This window comes from Sinohyriopsis cumingii, chromosome 2 (assembly GCF_028554795.1).
Source record: "Sinohyriopsis cumingii isolate HCF-2022 chromosome 2, ASM2855479v2, whole genome shotgun sequence".
Taxonomy (NCBI): Eukaryota; Metazoa; Mollusca; class Bivalvia; order Unionida; family Unionidae; genus Sinohyriopsis; species Sinohyriopsis cumingii.
Genome location: NC_142962.1, coordinates 107,598,938 through 107,622,464, shown reverse-complemented (window position 1 = coordinate 107,622,464; position 23,527 = coordinate 107,598,938). Strand labels below are relative to the sequence as shown.

The window sequence follows — 23,527 nt, the reverse complement described above, 5'->3', positions numbered from 1 at the left end:
ATGGAAGTATTTCTACAAGCCAATAAGTATACTATGATATGGAAATATTGCTTCTAGCCAATAAGTATACTATGATATGGAAATATTGCTACATGTGGAGAAGCCAGTAAGCATATAATGATATGGAAATATTGCTACAGGCCAGTAAGTATATAATGATATGGAAATATTGCTACAAGCCAATAAGTATACAATGATATGGAAATAAATGCTACAAGCCAATAAGTAGACAATGATATGGAAATATTGCTACAAGCCAGTAAGTGTATAATGATATGGAAATATTGCTACAAGCCAATAAGTATACAATGATATGGAAATAAATGCTACAAGCCAATAAGTATACAATGATATGGAAATATTGCTACAAGCCAATAAGTATACAATGATATGGAAATATTGCTACAAGCCAGTAAGTGTATAATGATATGGAAATATTGCTACAAGCCAATAAGTATACAATGATATGGAAATAAATGCTACAAGCCAATAAGTATACAATGATATGGAAATATTGCTACAAGCCAATAAGTATACAATGATATGGAAATAAATGCTACAAGCCAATAAGTATACAATGATATGGAAATATTGCTACAAGCCAATAAGCATACAATGATATGGAAATATTGCTACATGTGGAGAAGCCAGTAAGTATATAATGATATGGAAGTATTTCTACAAGCCAATAAGTATACTATGATATGGAAATATTGCTTCTAGCCAATAAGTATACTATGATATGGAAATATTGCTACATGTGGAGAAGCCAGTAAGCATATAATGATATGGAAATATTGCTACAGGCCAGTAAGTATATAATGATATGGAAATATTGCTACAAGCCAATAAGTATACAATGATATGGAAATAAATGCTACAAGCCAATAAGTAGACAATGATGTGGAAATATTGCTACAAGCCAGTAAGTGTATAATGATATGGAAATATTGCTACAAGCCAATAAGTATACAATGATATGGAAATAAATGCTACAAGCCAATAAGTATACAATGATATGGAAATATTGCTACAAGCCAATAAGTATACAATGATATGGAAATATTGCTACAAGCCAGTAAGTGTATAATGATATGGAAATATTGCTACAAGCCAATAAGTATACAATGATATGGAAATAAATGCTACAAGCCAATAAGTATACAATGATATGGAAATATTGCTACAAGCCAATAAGTATACAATGATATGGAAATAAATGCTACAAGCCAATAAGTATACAATGATATGGAAATAAATGCTACAAGCCAATAAGTATACAATGATATGGAAATATTGCTACAAGCCAGTAAGTGTATAATGATATGGAAATATTGCTACAAGCCAATAAGTATACAATGATATGGAAATATTGCTACAAGTATATAATGATATGGAAAACAAAAGTGACTTTTAGTTTTAGTATTTTGCTTAGTGAGACTAAATTCTGTGTGGTGAGGATTTAGAAATCATGGATTTCATGAAAATTTACCTAAGAAGCAATTCATTTTCTGAGGATAGAAATAGCATAACATCTTTCTGACACATTCTAGCTAAGTAACAAAGGGATATTTCCAAAACAGAAATTGTAGCCATTTAGCAAACCTGTTACTTATAGGACAACAATCTTTATTAGGTTTAGAAACCTTAGCCAACTGCAAATGCTTGGATTGACTAAAGGGAGGAAGACTGATGAAATTAAAAACTGTTTAATCTGATTAAAAGCAAAGAGTTTCTAATCATTGGGTAGATTGAACATGATCCATTCCAAGGCCATGTTCTGGTGACCAGTTGGTTCACCAATCAAATTACAGCTTTAATACTGTTGAAGGTGAATCATGTTGTACAGAGCATATTCTTGCAAATGGTTGCTGATAAGAGCTCTTTCTGACATGCTATATCTAAGAGCTAGGCTACTCAAAAGAAGAAGACATACATTCCCAATATCACCAGAATATAATTTTATTGGTGCCTGTCTGATCTAATTTTTGAAAAATAGTTCACACTTCTAAATCAGAAATGGGAAGCTATTAGTATATAGGTATAAAATGTTGGTCCCCTAAAAGCGGTAAGTAATAAAGTTTGATATGTTTGGATCATCCACTCTTTCATTATAAAACTGAATAATAAAACCATAACTTTTGCAGGCAGGTGCCCTTGTTCACATTTACAAAGATGGTTCTGTACTGCTGACCCATGGAGGAGTGGAGATGGGGCAGGGGCTACATACAAAGATGATCCAGGTGGATGATTACAGTGACATGTCTTACGCTGAGGAACACGTTACACCAATTAAATCATAAGCATAGAAACAATTGATTCCTTTCACATAACTTTTAGTAACCCAGCATGTTATATAATACATGTAGTCTTTGTGCTTACAGTTGATTGGTTCATAATCATCATCATCATCATCATCATCATCATCATATTCTTTACTAGTCTTTAGAAACATATCAAAGTATATGACTAGAATTTCACAAATTTGGGGTCAAAAAGTCAAGGTCACAGAAACAATCACAACAATTTCTGCAGAGCAACATTTATTACTTGCATTCAGTGTATGGTGGAAGCAGATGAGATTAAAAATGTCAAAAGTCAAGTTGACTGTGAAAAAAACAGATAGCTTTATACCAATAAAATTATCAATATATCACAGACAGGGACCAAACATTCAGGTTTTCTTGCACTTGGAGTAAGGAAAATACTTTACTTTAAAGTTTGGGGTCAAATGATAATTGGTCATGGTCACCTTGAGAGAGGAAAAATTGCAGTTGCACAACAATTTCATTCCTAATAATGGACTTTCACCAGTTTTTTCCATTATTAACAGATTGGATAACAAAGAAACCTTTGACTTTATTGTCAAAATGTCAAATGACAAGGTCACGGTCTAAAAAAAGTTTTTTTGCAGAATAGCTTTAGTTCTAGAATCTCCATCCTGACCAAAGATTGTGGATAGAATAAACTTAAGGAATGAAAAATGCTTATTGATTATTGGCTTGAAAGGTCAAAGTTCAGGGTTATTTTGGCTCAGAGAAAGTTTGGTTTTGAAGAATAACATTTGATAATAGAGTACATTCTTTGATCAAACTCTATGCGTAAATAGTTTAATAAGAAAATAACGTTTTCTCACCATGCAGCTTAATGAAACGCCCAGGTCATTTAGACCCACTGGTAAAGAATTTCCAGAGTTAACCAAGTGCATGTTCAGAGGGCTATTAAACATGGGGTGGGTGTATACTTTGCCATTCATAGTATTCATTTCTTATCTGCCTTAAACCTGAGAAACACTAATGATTATAAATACTTCTTGGCCATGTTTCAGGTTAGAAAAATTCAATTGGTCTTGAGCATGCCATTATCAAGTTTAAAATGTACCATTAAAAGTCTTTGTCATCAGATGGAGAATGGCAGTTTTGGTTACATATGCTAAAAATGCTAAAATATTTAAAACAAGGCTGCTATTGGAGCTGTTTTTAGATTTTACAGCTCTCATTCAAACAAACCAGATGAAGATGATAGTGATTTAATATTTTCAAACAAATTGTCAAAATTTTAAACATGACATTTGTTAGGTTGCCAGCCGTGTCCTTCAGATTCCTCATTCAAAGATCTTAATCAGTGAGACTGCAACCAACACTGTGCCCAACACCTCAGCCACTGCAGCTAGTGTCAGCTCAGACATCAATGGAATGGCAGTTATTGTAAGTAGTGCGTGCAGCTGTTCAACTCGAAAATATGAACCTCGATGTCATAAAAAGCTTGCTTTCAAGATATTAATTTGTTTTCAATGAATTGGAAAACAAATATTAATTTGCAGTTTAGTCACACATGATGGAATATTTGATCTTTGAAAATGATGTTTAAATGACTTAAATAGTTTCATAAAAAGAGAAGCAACTTATAAAGTTTTTATTAATTGACAGTCAGAGTCACCATTTTATTTTAGATGACCCAACTCTTAGAAAAAGCATTTGTTTTTAGAAGATCATCTTGGTTTCCAAGCACTGAAAAATTTGACCCTTAATATTGTCTCAGCAACTGAAGAGCTTTCAATATGATGGTCCAGTAAAATGACACAGATAAAGTAACACTGGAAGAAAATAAAAGATTCTAATAATATTTAGCAAGAAGATTTTATCATCCACTTGACGGTGTTATATTCAATTTTCAGGATGCTTGCACCAAACTAATGGAGAGGTTGGAACCAATCATTAAAGAAAATCCAAAAGGAAATTGGGAGGATTGGGTATGTGAAAAATGTGACATCATCCTTTATTAGAAAGAAGACAAAAACATTTTTGAAATTAACATGGAACCCACATGTAACAGACTTGGATTCAATACATCTTTTGATTTAAAAAGTGATTAAGCATGAATGTCATCATAACCTTAATATTGACTGTATTTTGAAAAAATTCAGTTAAAGCCAAATAAAACTGAACTGGCTCAATGATGGAAGATAAAATGCATTGTATCTTCCATCATTGAGCCAGTTCAGTTTTATTTGTTGATGTGTCTGTGATAACTTGTATAATGCTGATGTACCAATAGTTTTTTTTGTTAAAACACAGTAATATAATTACAGGTTTGAATTCACTTTAAATCCCAGTGAATGTCTATGTCCAAGACTATTATTTTTTATGAGCACTCTGTATATCCAGAGAAAATAATCACTCAATTTAATAATTTGAAGAAATAACTTCCAGCTCAAATGAAATTGAACACAACAATAACATAAATTGATTCTACTTATCTTAAGCATGAATGAATAATTTTTCCAGTGACAAGATGATATAGTCCTCTACTTGACCTCAGGCCACAATTAACATTTTCTGGAAGAAGAAACAAATTACCTATAGGAAAATAACCTTAAAGAAAGTTCTTGATGTTTACAAAATAAATATTTGTTATTATTAGAAGGTCTTTAACTCAGGTTATAATATATAACCTTGACAATGTCAGGTACATCAGGTAAATCATTGGGGAATTCCAATAACATAGACACAGACTCAAATAAACATTTTTACTTATATGAATAATGATCCTGATAACAAACCCATACACATAGAGAATATGTTAGCTATGTATTAGTTGTTTGTAGAATAAAATAAAAGAAATCAATAGTTCAAGTCAAGTAGAAAATTAACTTGATTTTGGACAAAGCTAAGTCCAACATACAGTGTTACATTACAATAGCATATAATAAAAAATAAATTTAAAAAAACTAACATTGTTAAAACAATGCAAATTAAATATACATAACACTGTGATTTCATTAGTTGCATGTCACAATGGTCCCTGGATAAGGCAAGAATTTGTGGACTTTACATCAGTGACTGACATTTGAGGTCAGCTCGAGGTGAATCTATTATAGACCGCCACCTGTCATGGCTCATGGGGACTTACTTTATCTCCCAGTTTGGTCTTATCTATTTTCTATGGACCAAGCAAGGATGTAGGTCTTTGTTTTTGGTTACCCAGTGGGTAAGAGTTCCCCAACTGCCTGCGCAGGACCTGAATGCCTGCAAGTTTGGTTACAGAAAGTTTTTGTGCTAATGTTGATCACCAGCTAGCCTTGCCATATGCCACTGACTCTGCTTCCCAAATAATGTCCATAATTTTGTTCTCAGTTGAGCCATAAAGCAGCTGCCTTTTCCATCATTTGCAAATGTTATGAGAACCCATTCAACCAGTAGGTCCATATAATGTCCATCCATCTACACATCCAGTCTGACATCCCAGTAAATCAATCTGTGTTGTCTGCTGCCCATCCTCTAGTTCATTTGGTGGGTCTAGTGTTCATGTGGGTGGATATCTTAATGCACTGATGGAAAATATTGCTCTTTCATCTGTCTATGTGCATACATTTCATGCTTATATGGAAGTTCTCCAGCATGAAAGTAAGCAAGCTAGTAAGTGCTTCGTAAACCTAGACCAATTTATACACTCGATCCCACAATGGAAACCTAGATCAATTTATAAACTCAATCCCACAATGGAAACCTAGACCAATTTATACACTCAATCCCACAATGGAAACCTAGATCAATTTATAAACTCAATCCCACAATGGAAACCTTGACCAATTTATACACTCAATCCCACAATGGAAACCTAGACCAATTTATTCACTTGATCCCACAATGGAAACCTAGACCAATTTATACATTGATGCCACATTGGAAACCTAGACCAATTTATACACTTGATCCCAGAATGGAAACCTAGACCAATTTATACACTTGATCCCACAATGGAAAAGATGACTATATTCTATGAATGGCCAAGTGAATATTCCATATTCTGTGACTGGCTAAGTGCTCCCATCCACTGTCTGTATATTAACATACAAGTTGAAGGTTTATGAGTATAAGGATGAATACCTCTTCTTCAGTCTAATCCCACAGTTAGTGAAGATTAAAGATTTGCATCTGCCATACAAAATCAGAGAGCCAGAAACTTGAAACCCATCTTGTTTATGAGTCATATGCTGGGTCTATTCCATTTCCCATGAATACCATGGTCTTTTGGACACCTTTCATGTATAGATCCATTGTTTATGCAAAGATATTGTTTTGGTGAATATGAATGCTTCACCTCTTTATAAAAATGATCCTTGGATTTTCAAGTGGCAGACAACTATTACCAAATATGGTATTCATTCATTATGGCATGATCTGGATGATTTGTCATCTGGCATAGAAATCATGTACATGGAATTCAGCCTCATTGCCAAGGTGGAAAATAGTGCAGCTCTTATAGCAGTTCACTCAAACAATATATAGCACTGTCACTTCCATGACACTTATTCCAACCCTATGAGATGTCTTTCTTCACTTGCAGTCTTCACTTAAACAACACACATTCTGTGGCACTGCATTTGTTGCTGTTTTGCAGTTTATTAGTAATAATAATAATAATAATGACTTTATTTAAAGAGGATAACACAGTTACTGAATAACTAATCTACCTTGAGGCCCTCATAGAAAGGAATTTATTTATTTTAGCTGCATCTCTGAAGCCACTGGATATATTGGGTTAGGAAGAAGGAATAGAGTGGGCTTTTCTAATCTCAACTGGAATACTATTCTAGAGCATTAAGCTCATAAGTAAAGGAAAGGATCCCATAGGCATGTAAACGGAATATGCATGTCTTTATGGGCTGGTGCATGGACGATGACATCATTCCATTCTAACTACCACATTTCTTAAACTACCTTTTGAAGGAGAAGAACATGGCACTTATTATCACCAAGGGTTATGGTTACATGATATCGGCAGACACATGCATACATACGATCACCTGTAAAACTTTTCAATATACCACAATGGGGCTCTCATTTTCAAGACTAAAGTCATGAGTCAGTACTTCAAGTTTTCTATCACACTTTACTTTTGTTCTGTAGCTTTGAAAACAGTTGAGATTAAAGGACAAAACTTAGCATACAGACACATCACCAAGGAGAGTGATGATGCAAACCACATTGAAGCTTTATCTTCCAGGCCAAGGTCTTGACTCCTCATTTTAAGTCTTCCCAGATATGTTCTTTTTTACTTTTTAACTCTCAAGCCATTTGAAATTAAACAATTATACTTGATATACTTATTATTATCATTAGAATATTTCACATTGGGGGTCGTATATTCAAGGCCAAGGTCATTGGTCACCATTTTAAGTTTTCATCATACTTTCATTAGAGTGACTTAGGAATGGGATGTAGTGATTTGGCTTGTGTCTGCATCATCATTAGTCAATGTATTGGAGGGCAATCCCATCTTTTAGATCAAGGTTAAGGGTCATTAATAAGGAAACTTTCTCATCCCTCTAATTCTGCAACCATTTGGGATTAAGGGATGAAAATTGGCATATTTGTTTTATACCACTTTGGGGTCTTCTCATCATGGTCAAAGTAATAAACCAATATTTTTAGTTTTAACTAACATTTTCCCTTGCACTCAATCACTTATTGGTTATTTAACACAAAGAAATGAAATTGGGTATTCTTTTATGTTTTCACAAGAAGATGAATTGCATTCCACATTTTGGATCCATTACAGATCCATTACTGTCACTGGTATATATTTTGAGGTTACTTTATATTTCTGCTTCATACCTTCAAAGCCATTTGACTTTTATTATAATTATTAAAAGTGTGTTAGAATTTTAGTTAATAATGAACATGAGACAGAAGTCACTACCATGTCATTTTATGTTTTGTTTCTCTCAGAGCTTGTGATGTTTTGAAGATTAAAAGTGACATCATTTAAGTGACATATTTATGCAGTGATCTTGCTGCTTTGATTTTATGAAGACAGAATACTTTAACCTGTATTTTCTGTTGTAGATATTGGCCGCTTACATGAAGAAAATCAGTTTGTCTGCCACTGGATTTTACCAGTAAGTCTTTATAGAATAAAATGTGTTTTAGAGTATAAATTGATTAACAGTAACTTAGTCTGTGCAGCAAAAAAAGACTCAAAGAATATTAAATCGAAACAAAAATTAGACATGATTTCCATCAATCAACATATCTCTTGCTGGCCCTCCTATACTGAGGGTTAGGGTTAGGAAATTGATTGGAAATCAACATATCTCTTGCTGGCCTTTCTATGCTGATGGTTAGGGTCACCTATGAGTGAGAGGAAATTGATTGGAAAGGATAGAATGTCAGAACAAGGTCCCAGATGCTGAGGTTTTCATGTGGGCAGGCATTCAATATAGGTGAGATGTGGAGATGGACAGGCTAAGTATCCAGGATATTAGATGAGTAACAGTCAAAGATCTTCTATGAAATGAAAGAAGGAAAGCATGTCTCTGGGAGTTCTGAACAAAGTTTGTTAAACTCCTTTATGTCATCACTAAAGCACTATAACATTGACCCAAAGTCTTGGGAAGGTATTGCACATGATCATGTCACCTAGGACAGTCTCCTTGATACTGGAGTTACAGATAATGAGCTGATGAGAATGCATAGATCCAAAATGACTAGATAAGCCCTGCCCCCTTAAAGACTGTTACTGTGAACCCAAAGCTTCCCATTAAAATGGCTGAATCATCACAGACTACAGGTACCATGTCAGATTCTCTCTCGCGTGTTCCCGATAACATTTCACTTAAATAACTTCCTGATCAAGAGAAACTTTCCAATAAAGTGTTGCAGAAGGGTTTGAACTACTTTACACAAGGATATCTACATGATATCAAAGTTTTGGAGTTTGAAAATAAGATTCGCGTAAAAGTGAGATGCTGGCCATCCATGAAGAAGAACCAGCCTACGCACCGTCTGCACATCGAAATTATGGAGGAAAAGTGTGAAGATACATGCTGTTGATGTAAAGCAGGGTAAGATTTAATGTTTTGTATTTTTATAAACTATTTCTAATGTTTGACCTGTTTAATACCCTGAAGTAATGGCAACTGTTATAGTATAAGTCATACAGGTCATGTAGGCATTCGGTGCTGACTATTTAAGTAATATGTGTTATTTTTTACAATTTGATTGCACATACTTTAAAATGGCGAGTATTCACTTTATTTGGATCCTCAGACATCCATATTCCTTTAGAAAGTCATTATATACACACTGTTCGAGAAGTATATTCATCAAAAACAAATGTTAATTTACGTAAATGGAAATATTTTGATGAGGTCAACCTAAAGGTGTTAGCATGCTGTAATCTCACAATGAAAGCTGCAGCTGTTGAAAATAAAAATCGTATTATCATGTTAGCTGTTTATTTCACCTTAGGTCCTTTTCTTCTGATCCAATTTAGCACCTGGCCACCTTTGTAAATCTCCACAGTGATCAATATTAGTTTAGTCCTGGGTCATCCATATATGATGTCATGTAATTTGGGCAGAATGTTTTGTACCCTGGCCCCAGCCCTGTCACAAAAACTCAGGTCTGTCATATGACATCACAAAGCTTGGACACCCCCAGCCAATAAAAATTGTCAGAAATAAAATTGGTTTGAAATCCCTTTGCATTAGAAAAAGAAATACAACACTGTATTCTAAATTATTTATCTGGTAGATCATGCTGGTGTTGGTTTTGTGACATCACATTTTTTAAATACTCCAACCTCCATCATCATACTTGTTCTTTCCCTCTCAGTGTACGATGTCATATTTGGATGGCCTCTGGAAGCTTTTTGATCACATTTAAGGTGCAAAGCCTTCATTAGTTGGGATTGAATAGACTTTGCATGAACTATATTACTATTCATTTTTAGAAAAATTAATATTTATTTTCAGATGAGTAAATTCACTTACATGATCATGCTGACATACAGTATACTAGAATACTAAGCTCATATGTCAGGAATCTCAGGCAGCAGCACTAAAGACAAACAACAAACACAGTATCTGACATGTTTTATTTTTATTTATGTCACTGGGAAGATTTACTAATTGCAGTTATCAACAATGTAACTTTGACACATGTTGTTTGGAAACCTAATAAATACTGTATAAACGCTTCCGCTGGCATTTCACAGAGTGGTGTAAGCAGTATGTTTCAGATATATGCACTGATAATATTTATTTTACTAATTAATGTGTATGATATCTGACAAATGTATTGTAGCAGGGTCAGTGGGCATTGCTCTCATGTAGTAGGCTTAATTAAGTCCCTACAGGGTTTCAAACTACAACTTCACCACTGTTCCTGACCAGTTGAGCTGCACAATCATACCTCAGCAATGGCATGTGCCAAGGGGATGGAAAATAAAACCAGTGCCACTATGTCATGGTTACTAGACCAATAGAGAGTAGGAAAAGGAAACCAGTGGTTTGCCAGACAGTTATAAACAAAAAGTATGAATTTAAAATACAAATTAATTACCAAAGAAAATACTTGTTTAAAATCTTATTGTAGATGGAACATAGAGTTAACCATTTATTACTTTCAGATTAAAATAAACACAACTAACAATAAAGCTTTAATACTTTGTTTTTATTCATCATACTGATGCAACATACATGAATTGATACATAATAGAAAAATATTCATGCAAATGTACAATACAATGTCATCAAATAGAACAAGTAATAAGGTGTGCAATGAGAATATGTGCAAAAATTATAGATGCCTAAAATAGGCACTGTTATGAAGTAAACACAGAAACAACATTGTTTAACACGATTATTTTATTACATTTCTTTTACATTTAGAGTACCAAAAGTGGATGAAAAGGACATGTCTCATCTCTCTAGTCTGAAGGGAACACCCCTAGAGTGCAGAATTGCATCAAACATTCCTAAACTATCAACACATCTAGGGGACGTGCAGATCGGGTCAATATTATTGTATCAGGTACTATCCAATCATAGTATATTCATTGTTCATCCTTAACAAATATATCTTGAAAAAGTGTTAGAAGACAACACACTGTCCCTATTTTGAAACAAAGATGTAGGAATACAATGTGATAAAAGTTTGTACATTTTAACTTTATATATGAGACATTCTATATGTACCCTATGTTTGACAATTTTGTTTGTCAAAAGTTCCTCAGAAGCTGTCTTTTGTCTGCTTGCTGATGAAAATGGTGGAATGTTCATTTTGCAATGTTAAAACCTTTGTTTACCATTATGGCATCTCCTTCTTTAATATAACGTATTGATTTTGGTGTTTTATCACATTAACCCCTGGTGACGAGTTTACATGTCAGGGGGTAACAGGCTACTGCCGAGCTATGTAACGTCAAGGTCATGTATGATACATTAAAGTTCGTGGTATTATAGAAAGTTAGACAGATGTAGCTCTACAATGATACCAAATGATCTGGAATTTCTAGTTTCACTACAAAATACAGAAGGAAAAACCTCATTTTTTGGACCCGATTTTTTTCTACCCAAAATTTGCCTGTGGTTGGAATCCAATTTTGTGTCTGGATTTTAGACTTTTGGGTCTCAGATCTAAGGCAGATTAGTATGAACTGCAAACAGACAGATGAACCTTTGCAAAAAGTAGGATAAGATGGGCATTAGGAATAAAGATTGGTCTTGATACAAAAATAATGGGTCCATTAAGCAATAATAAATTAAAAAAAATAGAACTCCAACTTTTACCCTTCTGCTCATGCGCAAGCCAAATAGCCAATGAAAAATTATGTTTCTAAACAACTAGGCAGTATGTTATTGGAAGATCACCTGGAAGTTGGTGTTTTAGGATGTATTCAAAAAAAGCTTTCAAAATGTGTTTCCTACTTGAATTTCAGACAAAAATGACAAAAACCTCATGGGGTTAATGTATTAAGCATATCTTAAAAACCAGATTGTTCTGCAATAGGTTGATCTGAAATTGATCCTGTAAATAATTTTGAAACAAACATTACTTAACCATTAGGATCACAACCTATCAACCCCTTTAGAGTTGTTGCAGATTTATAATCACTCTATAACTAGCTCTGTAGGCAAAGTGCAATTTGAGTTTTAACTTCAGTTCCATCTATAACAATAATGGTAGTGGGAAAATATTTCCAATATTGAGATGGCATATATTTTATTTTAGTATCTCTATGTGGCCAAACTGAAAGCTGGCCAAGTTTTAAATACATAAAATTGAGCCATGTGTCAAACACAACACTAGCTGACTGTGCTGAGAGTCCAAACTGTGTGGCCAAATCTTTTAAACCAAAACCATGCCTAAGCCTACATATTGTTAAAAACAGTCCATCTTCCTGACTAAGGCTTCTTGTATCCCTTCGTCCTGGTCCATATCTGACTGGACACTCTATAGGAGCTAGAAAGGCCAATAAAGCTAAAAATCATATGTATGCAATTCCTGTTTAGTATTTAAACAAATGTTGCAGTGTGTTTTCTTTATACTGCACAATTGCTACACTCAATGTTTGTTTCTTGGCAATTATTTTCTTCAGATGTTGAATTTCTTTATCTTTTGATGACACTTTAAGTTGAAGCTCTTGTATCTCTCTTCAACTATTTGACAATCTGAGCCTTAGATCCTGATTCTCAGCTGCAACTGCTAACATATCCACTGCTAATATCCCTGAAAAAATAAGAAAAGTATTTCTTTTCTTCATTTCAGACAAAGTACCTGAGAGAAACTACACAAATAACTCAGGATTACAGTAATACATCTGTTGTGATGAGGGCTTCTCCAGTGTGTTTACCAAATGAGTTCAAATCACTCAATGAGAACACAAAGTGCATATATCCATGTGACACTGAGGTACAGACAAGAAATCAGGCCTTATCGGATCACTGGTTTCATGAGAGAAAAGACAGACTTACAGCATCTAATTTTGGAAAAGTATTATCAAGGAAATCTAAACCCAGTAAAATGTTTGTTAACAGTTTATTTTCAAAAAATGAAGTGAAAGCTTAAGCTTTTGAATATGGTAAAAGACACGAGAAAACTGCTAAAGAAAAGTACCTTGAACTGTATCCTTCTAGGCATTTCCATCAGTGTGGCTTTGTGGTTAGTAATGACTTTTCATTTTGGGATGACTTGCCTGATGGGAAACTATGTGACAATGGAGTATGTGGAATTGTGGAAATTAAATGCCCTTTCTCTGCTAGAAAAATGACCATTGAAAAAGCATGCAATGATATACCAGATTTCTATTTACAGAAGGATGATCATGTATCATTAAGGAAGACAAACAATTACTATGCACAGATTCAAGGCCAACTAATGGTTACAGGTTGTGAATTTTGTGAATTCATTGTGTACACACAGAAGGATATGTATGTGGAAAGAATTAAACTAGACATTCCATTTTTGACTTTAATGTTACAAAATTTAGCTGAATTTTACGTAGAGATTATGCAATTCCATATCTGCAATCTTCAGAATAAATGATTAAAATACTTACATGAGTTTTCAGTTTGTGTAGACACCCCTGACTCACAATTCATATCTGGACTGTTCAATCTGTAAGAAATAAATACTTATGCACAATGATGTTAGTCAGCAAGTAGTTTTCATGTTTGGTTATATATATATATATATGTATTTTTTAATTGATTGTGAAATATAAGCAATATAATTGAAACACTTTTCATTAACTTGCTACTTTGCATATTTACTTTAAGATTAATGTCGGAATTTGTTCTGAAATTAAACTTGTTAAATTTCATATGTAAAAGATTAATAAAGCTAGACATATTCTGTGAGTTACTTGGCCCTTACATAGTTGTGTTTTCTTCCAAATGCAGGCATTTGCATTTATTTTGACTGGTTTTATTTTGTTGTGAAGAAGCTCTCTTCACTGGAAGTTTTCTTGCTGGCATAGTACGTGAACCGTCAGCTTGAAAGGGGTCTGGGTAATTCTCATTTGGTCCATTTCCTCCAATAAAGTGCTGATTTGTATATTTACAAAAGAATGCATTATGTGTCAGTCAAAAAAACCCTAAGTAAATCTGACATTTTATATTAATATCAGTAAAGAAACATTTTATATCTCTACTTTAGTTTAGATGTGTGGACAATGTAGTCTGAAATAAAGAATTCCTATTCTTATTCATTATCTAGTCATAACATAAATATATGCTCCATTTTACATGCACTGACAATAACCCAATGTATTAACCTCTTAATAATTCCTTCAATACAAGATAAAAATATCAAGAGGGCTGGTATGGGATAAATGTATACTTATAATTAAAGTACTAATATTGCAGGGTGACCTGGATTCCCTTAGTGGTCAAAGGCTCTTACCTTTACTAGTCATCTCACCTATGTCCACATAGGTTCTGATCTCGGGTTCAGTCAATGTGGTTCTTCCCGGGTTTTTCATCCACCAGATAAACCTGACTGCCATGTATAGCCTATGATGTACTGAAAAAATGTAATTATCCAATGATGACAACAACAACAATTACATTAACCAGCCTTACAAAATGTGTATTAGATATTTTTTTATTTAACATTACTTTCTAGAATACTACATATACTTATTTACCACAGTGAAATCTAAACTGAATTACCTTTGAGCAAATGGCCTTGTGTTGGTTTATTCTGGTGATATTAAGCTGTTCGTGCAGTCGACCACATGCTTTGATCCATCGTTTCACCTTTTCCAAGTCACATTTTGGAGTCGGAAAACATATAAAATGGCCTCCTTCCAACCTTTCCAGATATTTCTCATCTGCATTGCACGTTCCCCATGCACATCGAAGCACCATTTTGTCAATACTGTACATCCCAAAAATCACGAAAGTCTGTAATGCAGCTGTATTCTCACCACAGGTTTGTTTGTGTGTAAAACATGGATGTTACCATAGCATCTGATGCTCTTATCTGATTGGTCAATATTTGTGGATTTGACTGACAGGTCAGATCTATGCATTGCAGATGCAATGCAAAAGTATGAGGATTAGTTATCTTAGAAGTGACACTTGCTGGAGGGAGAAGTATAACATAAGTCTGACAGTTTCTGCAGGGATAAAATTCATAGAAGTGAGAGTTGTTATAGGGATAAGTGTCATAGATATGACAGTTCTTGAAAGGATGAGTAAGACAGAAGTGACTGTAGAAATAGTTATACAGAAGTGCTGGAGGGATATATATTATTTAAGTGACAATTACTGTAGGGATTATTATCATAGAAGTGACAGTTTATATATGGACATGTATTATAAAAGTGATAGTCACTGGATGGATAAGTATTACAGAAGTTACAATTACTTTGGGGAGTAGTATCACAGAAGTGACAGTTAATGAAGGAATAAGTGTCATAGAAGTGACAGTTGATGTATGAATATGTGTCACAGAAGTGACAGTTAATTTAGGAATAAGTGTCATAGAAGTGACAGTTAATGTAGGGATAAAGTTTTTCCAAAAGTGACAGCTATTGTAACGACAAGAATTGTAGACAGTCACCATAGGGATAGGTATCATAGATGTGAAAAAATGCTGGAGGGATAGGGGTTATGGAAGTGACAGTCATTACAGGGATAAATGTATCCATTACAGTTGGGAAAAGTATCATAGATGTGTCACTTACAGTAGGGATAAGTATTATAGAAATAACAGTGAATGGGGAGGAAACATTACAGAAGTGACACTTGCTGTAGGGATAAGAGTCATAGATGTGGCAGGTACTGTAGAGATAAGTATCATAGAAGTGACAGTTGTTGCAGTGATAGGAACCATATAACTGACATTTACTATAAGAATGTTTCATAAAAGTGAAACACACTATTAGGATGAAAATTATAAAAGTGACAGTTACTGTAGGCATAGGTATCACATAAATTACACCTACTGTAGGGATAAGAATCATATAAGTGACAGTTCCTCTATGGAGTGATACTCGATGGAGGATCAGTATGATAGAAGTGACAATAAGTATTCTAAAAGTGACAGTTCCTGTAGAGAAAAGGGCTGTTGAAGTGATAGTAATGATAAGTGTTATAGACGGGATAGTTATTGTCAGAGCCATAATCATGGGACAAGGGGTAAGAAACACCCAGGTCTCTCCTAGTTCCTGTTCAAACAAAATTTTTCTTTTATAAAATTAAAAAGTGTTGTTTAGCACAGGCCCCCTTATGGGCCCAGGCCTTGGGGATATATCCCTGGTTGTCGTCCATGTTGTCAGCTCTGGTTACTGTAGGCATAACTATCATTGAAGATTCAGTTACAGAACTGAAGTAGTATGAAAGTGGGGCTTTTGCCTTTTTAGTCTTCTTTGGGCTATCTTCACCCATCCTTGTCTCTATCCTCATGACATATTTAGCCCCTATATGAGTGTTGCACATTAATTTTATACACCTGGAATGTAAGCAGCCTCCACACGTGATCCAGTCATGGGGGGTAGAGTCTCGTCTAGATGGAAATGCCTCTAAAGGATGTTCATAAATGACAAAACCTAGCTTTTCATACTAGTGTTATGATTGTTGAAACAAATATCCTGCACACACATGTACTTATTTAGGCAAGTGTGCCAATGCACACAACACTTCAATAATGTGGTGACTGCATATGGGGCAATAGGACCATCCAACCATGTTTGTACTAACATAGTCAAATAAAAAATGGTTGTTGTTCATGTTTGGATAAATAGTTAACAACTTCAACTGGCAGTGCAAGTCAGTGCGAGTCAATATACAAACTATGTTGAGTAATGTTGCCACATATGCAACCAGCAAGTGCTAGGGCCTGTTGATAAATCTAGATTGACGATACCAGCATCACATCTACATGGCACCATTGACATAAGTTTATCTCATATTAAAACACCATGAAAATGCTTGTAGGATTTTGCCATCACAAGTAAATCAAGATTAGTCAATGGACATGTGATCTTCTGTGACCAGGTAATAGAAGACCTTTCCTTGAAGGTATTCGACAACTCATGCCTGGTATTCGAAGGCCTCTTCCTTTTTTAAGTATCTATTGACTGCCTTTTTCAATGCTATTCCTAATGCAGTTCCTATAGTCTATAAGGCTACCACTTTTGAAACCATGGGAGCTGCTATTGCCAGCAATGATAGACTCGATACATGGAATTGAAATGGTCCACTAGTCTTTTGCATTTTGTTACCTCTGACTTAGATAATTTTTAATGTTACTGAGGTGTTATTATGCTTGGTTGCATTAAGCTGAGTGAGCTGTGTTCGGGTCAACCACACAGGGACATTTCCAATTTGCCAGAGAAAACATTTGTGTGACCCTTTTTTTTTGTCTGTGTTTTTTATTTTCCCAATTAAATTTTCATTAAGACTGACCTTCACTCTCTTGTGATAGGACATTTTTATTATTATTATTTTTATTATTATTATTATTATTATTATTATTATTCAGACATGTAACAAGTTCAATCATAAACAAGTTCAATCATAAATTTCTATGAATTTTCCACAGGTTTTTCAATCACTCTCATTTGATCACCAGCACCCTCCAACAGCAGTGTTTTGTTAGAAAGTATTACACCATAGCATCTGTAAAAATAGTGCTACCAGGGGTTGCGCGTTCATGACAATACATGTCGATAATGGAATGTCTGAACAACACCATTTGTTCCAGTGAAAAGTAATAAATTAAGTACTATGTGCAAAGGACTGCTCCGGTGGCCTAGTGGTTAGAACATCAGCCTCGGATGCGGGAGGTCACAGGTTCGAACCCCGGCTGAGTCATACCAAAGACTTGCAAAAATGGTACTAACAGCTGCCTCACTTGGCACTCAGTATTAAGAGGTTAGTGTTAGGACTGGTCGGCCTGGTGTCAGGATAATGTGACTGGGTGGGACATGATGCTACATGTCTATGGCATGATGCCCGAGTGCTAGATATTACTAAAAACTGTCACACTGCAGACATCATAGCAATATGATTGAAAAATTGTTAAAGCTACATTAAAAATCTAAATCACAAACACACACACACACACACACACACAAACACACAATGTGCAAAGTCATGGTGGGAAAAGTAAAAGCCTGTGTTGATGTTTTGATGTCGGTCCATCTAAGACCACAGATTGTGATACGAGGAGTGACAACTGGATAGTCAAGCTGAATTTCTTCAGATGATGACCATCGATCCAGAATGAAACTTCAGTCACTCCTGAGGTGTTGAATATAATTTTGCTCTAGGTTTGACTATTATCTCAATTTACATGTTGAAATGCCACAAACACATATTTTGGTGCAGTAAGACCATGCTGGATACTTATTTGCCAGGTAAACTAACTGTCCTGCAATTCCAGTTGGTAGGTGTGCTTATGTGGTCTGTGTGAGAAATGACAATGTTGAAGTTGTTCCTTTCAGCATAAACAATAACAAGCATGATTTTGTATTAAGTAAAGGGGATAACACAGGCATCTACAATGTTAACATTTCTAATACAACTTTACCAGCAGCAGCACCTACAACATGACATAGTTGATGTTGATTTTATGAAATAAAGTGACTGTGTGTTTTGTGTTTAGCTCCAAATATAACCTTGTGAACATCTCTGAAAAAAACAAAGATTTAAATGAGGGAAAAGCACTCGAAAATCTCAGTGAATCACCAGTGAGTTGTGATCAGCATTGTGTAAATCTAAAGTTTAAATTAGGATTATGAAAAGGTAAATCTTGTATCTCTGTCAGGGCTGCATGGTCATTAGGTCATGACATCTTTCACAAACATCATTGTTGGACCAGTGGTTCTCATGTAATCATTGCTGTATCAGGTGAGTCAACTAATAATTGTGGCTACATCAATGTTGTCCAAAATGGATTCTATATCCTTTCCACCAATGCCATTGTTAACAAAACCCACATGGGCATCAGCGAGGTAATCAACATTGTTGGCCTGTACCATTTTTTTTCAACTTCCATAAATGTCACACACTTAGATGTGTCCTGTAGTTGTAATTCTATTTTTATTTGATTGGGGTCTTGACCAGACACGAGTAATACTGGAAATCTCTCTTGCTTTGATCCACTAAAACAGGTGCCCCCATGTCTTATGCTGGATCATATATCTCTTTCAACTGGGCCATTGTACAAATACTATACATTGCTCCCCATTGCTAGATTTGCAGTCATCAAATCTGAACTTCACTGTTGAGTGGCATTGTTAATAATTTTACTAACTATGGATGGCATTGATTCTACTGATGGTAGTGTAATTAGAACTGCCTTTGATGGTGTTCATGTTACAAATCACTGCATTCTGTCTCAAATTGACTGAAATGCTTGTGATCCCATTTGTTTTAATTGATCCACAGCGACATGTTTAATAATATCTACAAGTTGCAATGGCGGCAGCTCATGACGATAAGGCTGTGAGGGATTCTGGCTTGCTTCTCATTTGTTGAACGTCTGCTACAACATCATAACATTGTTGATCATGAGCCAATGGTGCAATCACATACAGTTGATATCAGATCATAAAAGCATATTCAGCAGCAGTGTAGTTTTTCCGGAGGTTGCATGGCCAATGATAAGTCTGCAAACTGAGTTTGGAAACATGGTTCAATCACCATGCCTGCATTGTTTAGGTGTTGCATGTGTGGAAAAATCATTTTTTTCAAGATTGGCAGTTTTGCATTTGTTACATCCCAATGCCATGGATCTTCTTATATGCATACTCACAAGTGTTTCTCTAACTGGCAGGAACACTGCTATATTTTCTGGTCTGTACTCCCCATTGCCAACATAAAGCTGTAGTTCAGCTCTTGCCAAATAATTAATTATGCCTATCTCAGAGTACATATAGTGAAGTCCTTCTTCATTGTTGAGTAAAGCATCTTTCAGAAAAAGGTCAGCCTCAGTAAGTATAAATAAGTCATCACTGCATATGAGAGCAACATCAATTTTTGCCAGGTGAATGTTGCACATACCCAATAATATAATTTTCTCATGAATGTCATCCACTTATTATGCCTGATGCGAGTGACTGAACATTTTGTTATATATTTGTGCTGTCTCTTTTTTGATTCACATTATAAAGTCATGCAAAGCAAATTGAGTTTAGATGCCATTCATATACATATGGCCCATTTAACTTGCTCTTGATCATCTTCACTACTAATGTCATTAGAAAGATCGCTTGCTTCAGATGCAGTTGGTGAGTTTTATTATATTTCTTTTTGAAGGTCTATGCACAATATTCTACAGATTCTTTTTAGCTTTATTTGCCACAAAATTCCACCCAAGTTTATGTTGTTCTTTTTCTGAGGTCACTCCCAGAGTCACCAACTTATCAGTGTGGTTGAACTTGTTTCAGAGAATTCATACAACATCTTTTGAGCCTATCTACTAAACCTGTATGATGCATTCAATGGTACAACATTCTTATTTTATTGGTTTCATTTTTGACATTCCATTCTTTTGGAAGGTTTATGCCATTACCACAAGCTTCCATAAATCATGCCTATCAACTTTTCGAAAGTCATGTAGGCAGGTTGAATAAAAAATAGGAGATTGGGACCTAAAATCAGGAGGTTTTTCACAGCAGTTTTTAAAGCCTGTTTTCACTAAATATTAACCAATCTTTTGGGTCCAGTATGCATGAAATTCTCAAAGGATGTACCCTCTTTTCATATTCTGGTATCTGTGGCCAAACTGGACAATAGTCTTAAGTAAACAGACAAGAAAGCCAGTGTGACTAATTAACATTTACTTCTTATCATTGCAATTGTCTGGTGAAAAGGACTGGCCCTCCGACATATTATGTAAGCACCAGCAATTGATTGGCAAATAAATGATACCCTATTTGGTTGTAACTAACAGTGCATAAATACAGTCTCTAGCATATGCCTGTGACATTATTATTCCTATTTTATATCCCACCTTATTTCCTAATTGTCAACTCATAACTCATTCAACATTGTTTATTAAATAACATATTTATGGTTATTATGAATTAGTTTTTAAGGGCACATATTCTGCATGTTATTTTTTTAATTCCTTCTTTTAATTTAATTACAGTAATTAACATTTGTATATATGGTATAGTAATGCCAGGTGTTTTACTTGTAAGTATTTTTTGTGGGAATGGAGATGCTACAGCATTGACAGTGATCATTCTTGGAATTGAAACTAATTGCTCACAATTTTATTGCTATAGTCTTTTTTTGTTGTGGGTTATTTTCTGATTTCAGTATTGTTGTGGGGATAATAAAAAATCATGAATTTATGTGAATAATGTTTAAATGTAACATTCCATTTACTGAAGAATTGTTTCATCACAACACAACAGTATTTACAGGTGATAAAAACAGAATATGGCTTCTGTGGATTGCATATGATATATATATATATATGTAATATTTGGAATATGAAAATCAACAAGCATATTGTAATAATCAGGAGTTCTCTGCAAAAATTGGGAAATATTATAAATCGGGACGTAGGCATGAAAGGACTACACAAACTGGGAGTTTTTATCGCCTGGTGTGAGCATTGACAGGTATTATATTTTGTGAATCAATAGTTTGGCTACTTTACTTTTGTATAATAAACTACAGCAATCATTTCTTTTATACAACATTCCCATCTCTGCTAATATATTTCTTTCTTGGACAGTACAAAAGTCTTGCTATAAGATGTGAAGAAAAATCAGTACAGGGCTTTTTGCAAATATTATAAGTATTACAAGTCTGTCTGTAGACACTAATTTGATCAAAAGCACAAAACATTCATTCATTCTCAATATGATCAGTAAATAATCTTCATACAGACAATATTTATTGATTATGCATTAGCTCACAGTGTACATTTATTGATTGCTACCTTAGCCTTGCCTAAATAAATACATCCCTTTGCAGGAGTTTTGTTTCTACAATCAAAACAGAATAGTAAGAACGGGTAGGTTTTGCCTATTTTGAAAACTCTCTGGGGGCAATTCCATCTGGATGAGACTCTGTCCACCATGACTGCGTCACATATGTCAGCTGCTTACACCTTTGTGGAGAAAATTAATGTGCAATGCTCACATGGGGGTAAATATGTCATGGGGTAGAGGCAAGGATGAGTGAAATTACCCCAAAGGGGACACAAATGGGACAAGCCACACTTTCATGCTACTTTAAGAGATAAGTCTCGATGGAATGCCAGGGACAAATAACAGAAATAACAGATACTGTTGGGATAAGCATCATAAAAGTGAGTTACTATTGGGACATATAACAGAAATAACAGATACTGTTGGGATAAGCATAATAAAAGTGACAGTTACTATAGGGAAATATAACAGAAATAGAAGATACTGTTGGGATAAGCATCATAAAAGTGACATTTACTATAGGGACATATGACAGAAATAACAGGTACTGTTGGGATAAGCATCATAAAAGTGACAGCTACTATAGTGACATACGACAGAAATAACATGTACTATTGGGATAAGCATCATAAAAGTGACAGTTACTGTAGGGAGATAAAACAGAAATAGAAGATACTGTTGGGATAAGCATCATAAAAGTGACAGTTACTATAGGGACATACGACAGAAATAACATGTACTATTGGGATATGCATCATAAAAGTGACAGTTACTATAGGGAAATATAACAGAAATATAAGATACTGTTGGGATAAGCATCATAAAAGTGACAGTTACTATAGTGACACATGACAGAAATAACAGGTACTATTGGGATAAGCATCATAGAAGTCCTGACAGTTACTATAGGGACATACAACAGAAATAACTGGTGTTGTTGGGATAAGCATCACAAAAGTGACAGTTACTGTAGGGACATATGACAGAAATAACAGGTGCTGTTGGGATAAGTATCATAGAAGTCACATACACAGTACAGGTAAGTATCAAGTATCCCTTGAAATAAGCCACTATCGACCTTTAGTATATTGGTTTGTAACACTGAATTATGTCTATGATGAAGTTATAACAATCATGTATAATGCTTTATATCTTTTACAGAGTAGAAACTTTCTTGTATTCATTTTGCAATTAAAATTTAGAGAATTTATATTTAAAGCTAAAGGAAAACTTATTTTAATAAAGTGCCATATTTCCTATCAATATTTTATTGCATCAGTCCCATTATCAAGAGTTACAAAATGTGTCGTCTTTGTTTATCAGTCTTCACCAGTCC

The 23,527-nt window shown here is 34.6% G+C and overlaps 1 protein-coding gene and 1 pseudogene across 1 annotated transcript in view; one reads left to right on the top strand and one right to left on the bottom strand.

The window, feature by feature from the left end:
* LOC149805584 (xanthine dehydrogenase/oxidase-like) overlaps positions 1 to 23,527 on the top strand; it is a 196,360-nt gene that overhangs the window by 135,560 nt on the left and 37,273 nt on the right. The window contains exons 26-29 of the mRNA XM_089950219.1: positions 2,148 to 2,243; positions 3,579 to 3,707; positions 4,178 to 4,252; positions 8,352 to 8,404. Of these exons, the coding sequence (XP_089806345.1) occupies positions 2,148 to 2,243; positions 3,579 to 3,707; positions 4,178 to 4,252; positions 8,352 to 8,404 (353 nt within the window). The remainder of the gene's footprint in view (positions 1 to 2,147; positions 2,244 to 3,578; positions 3,708 to 4,177; positions 4,253 to 8,351; positions 8,405 to 23,527) is intronic.
* On the bottom strand, positions 12,274 to 15,160 carry LOC149805585 (uncharacterized; annotated as a pseudogene).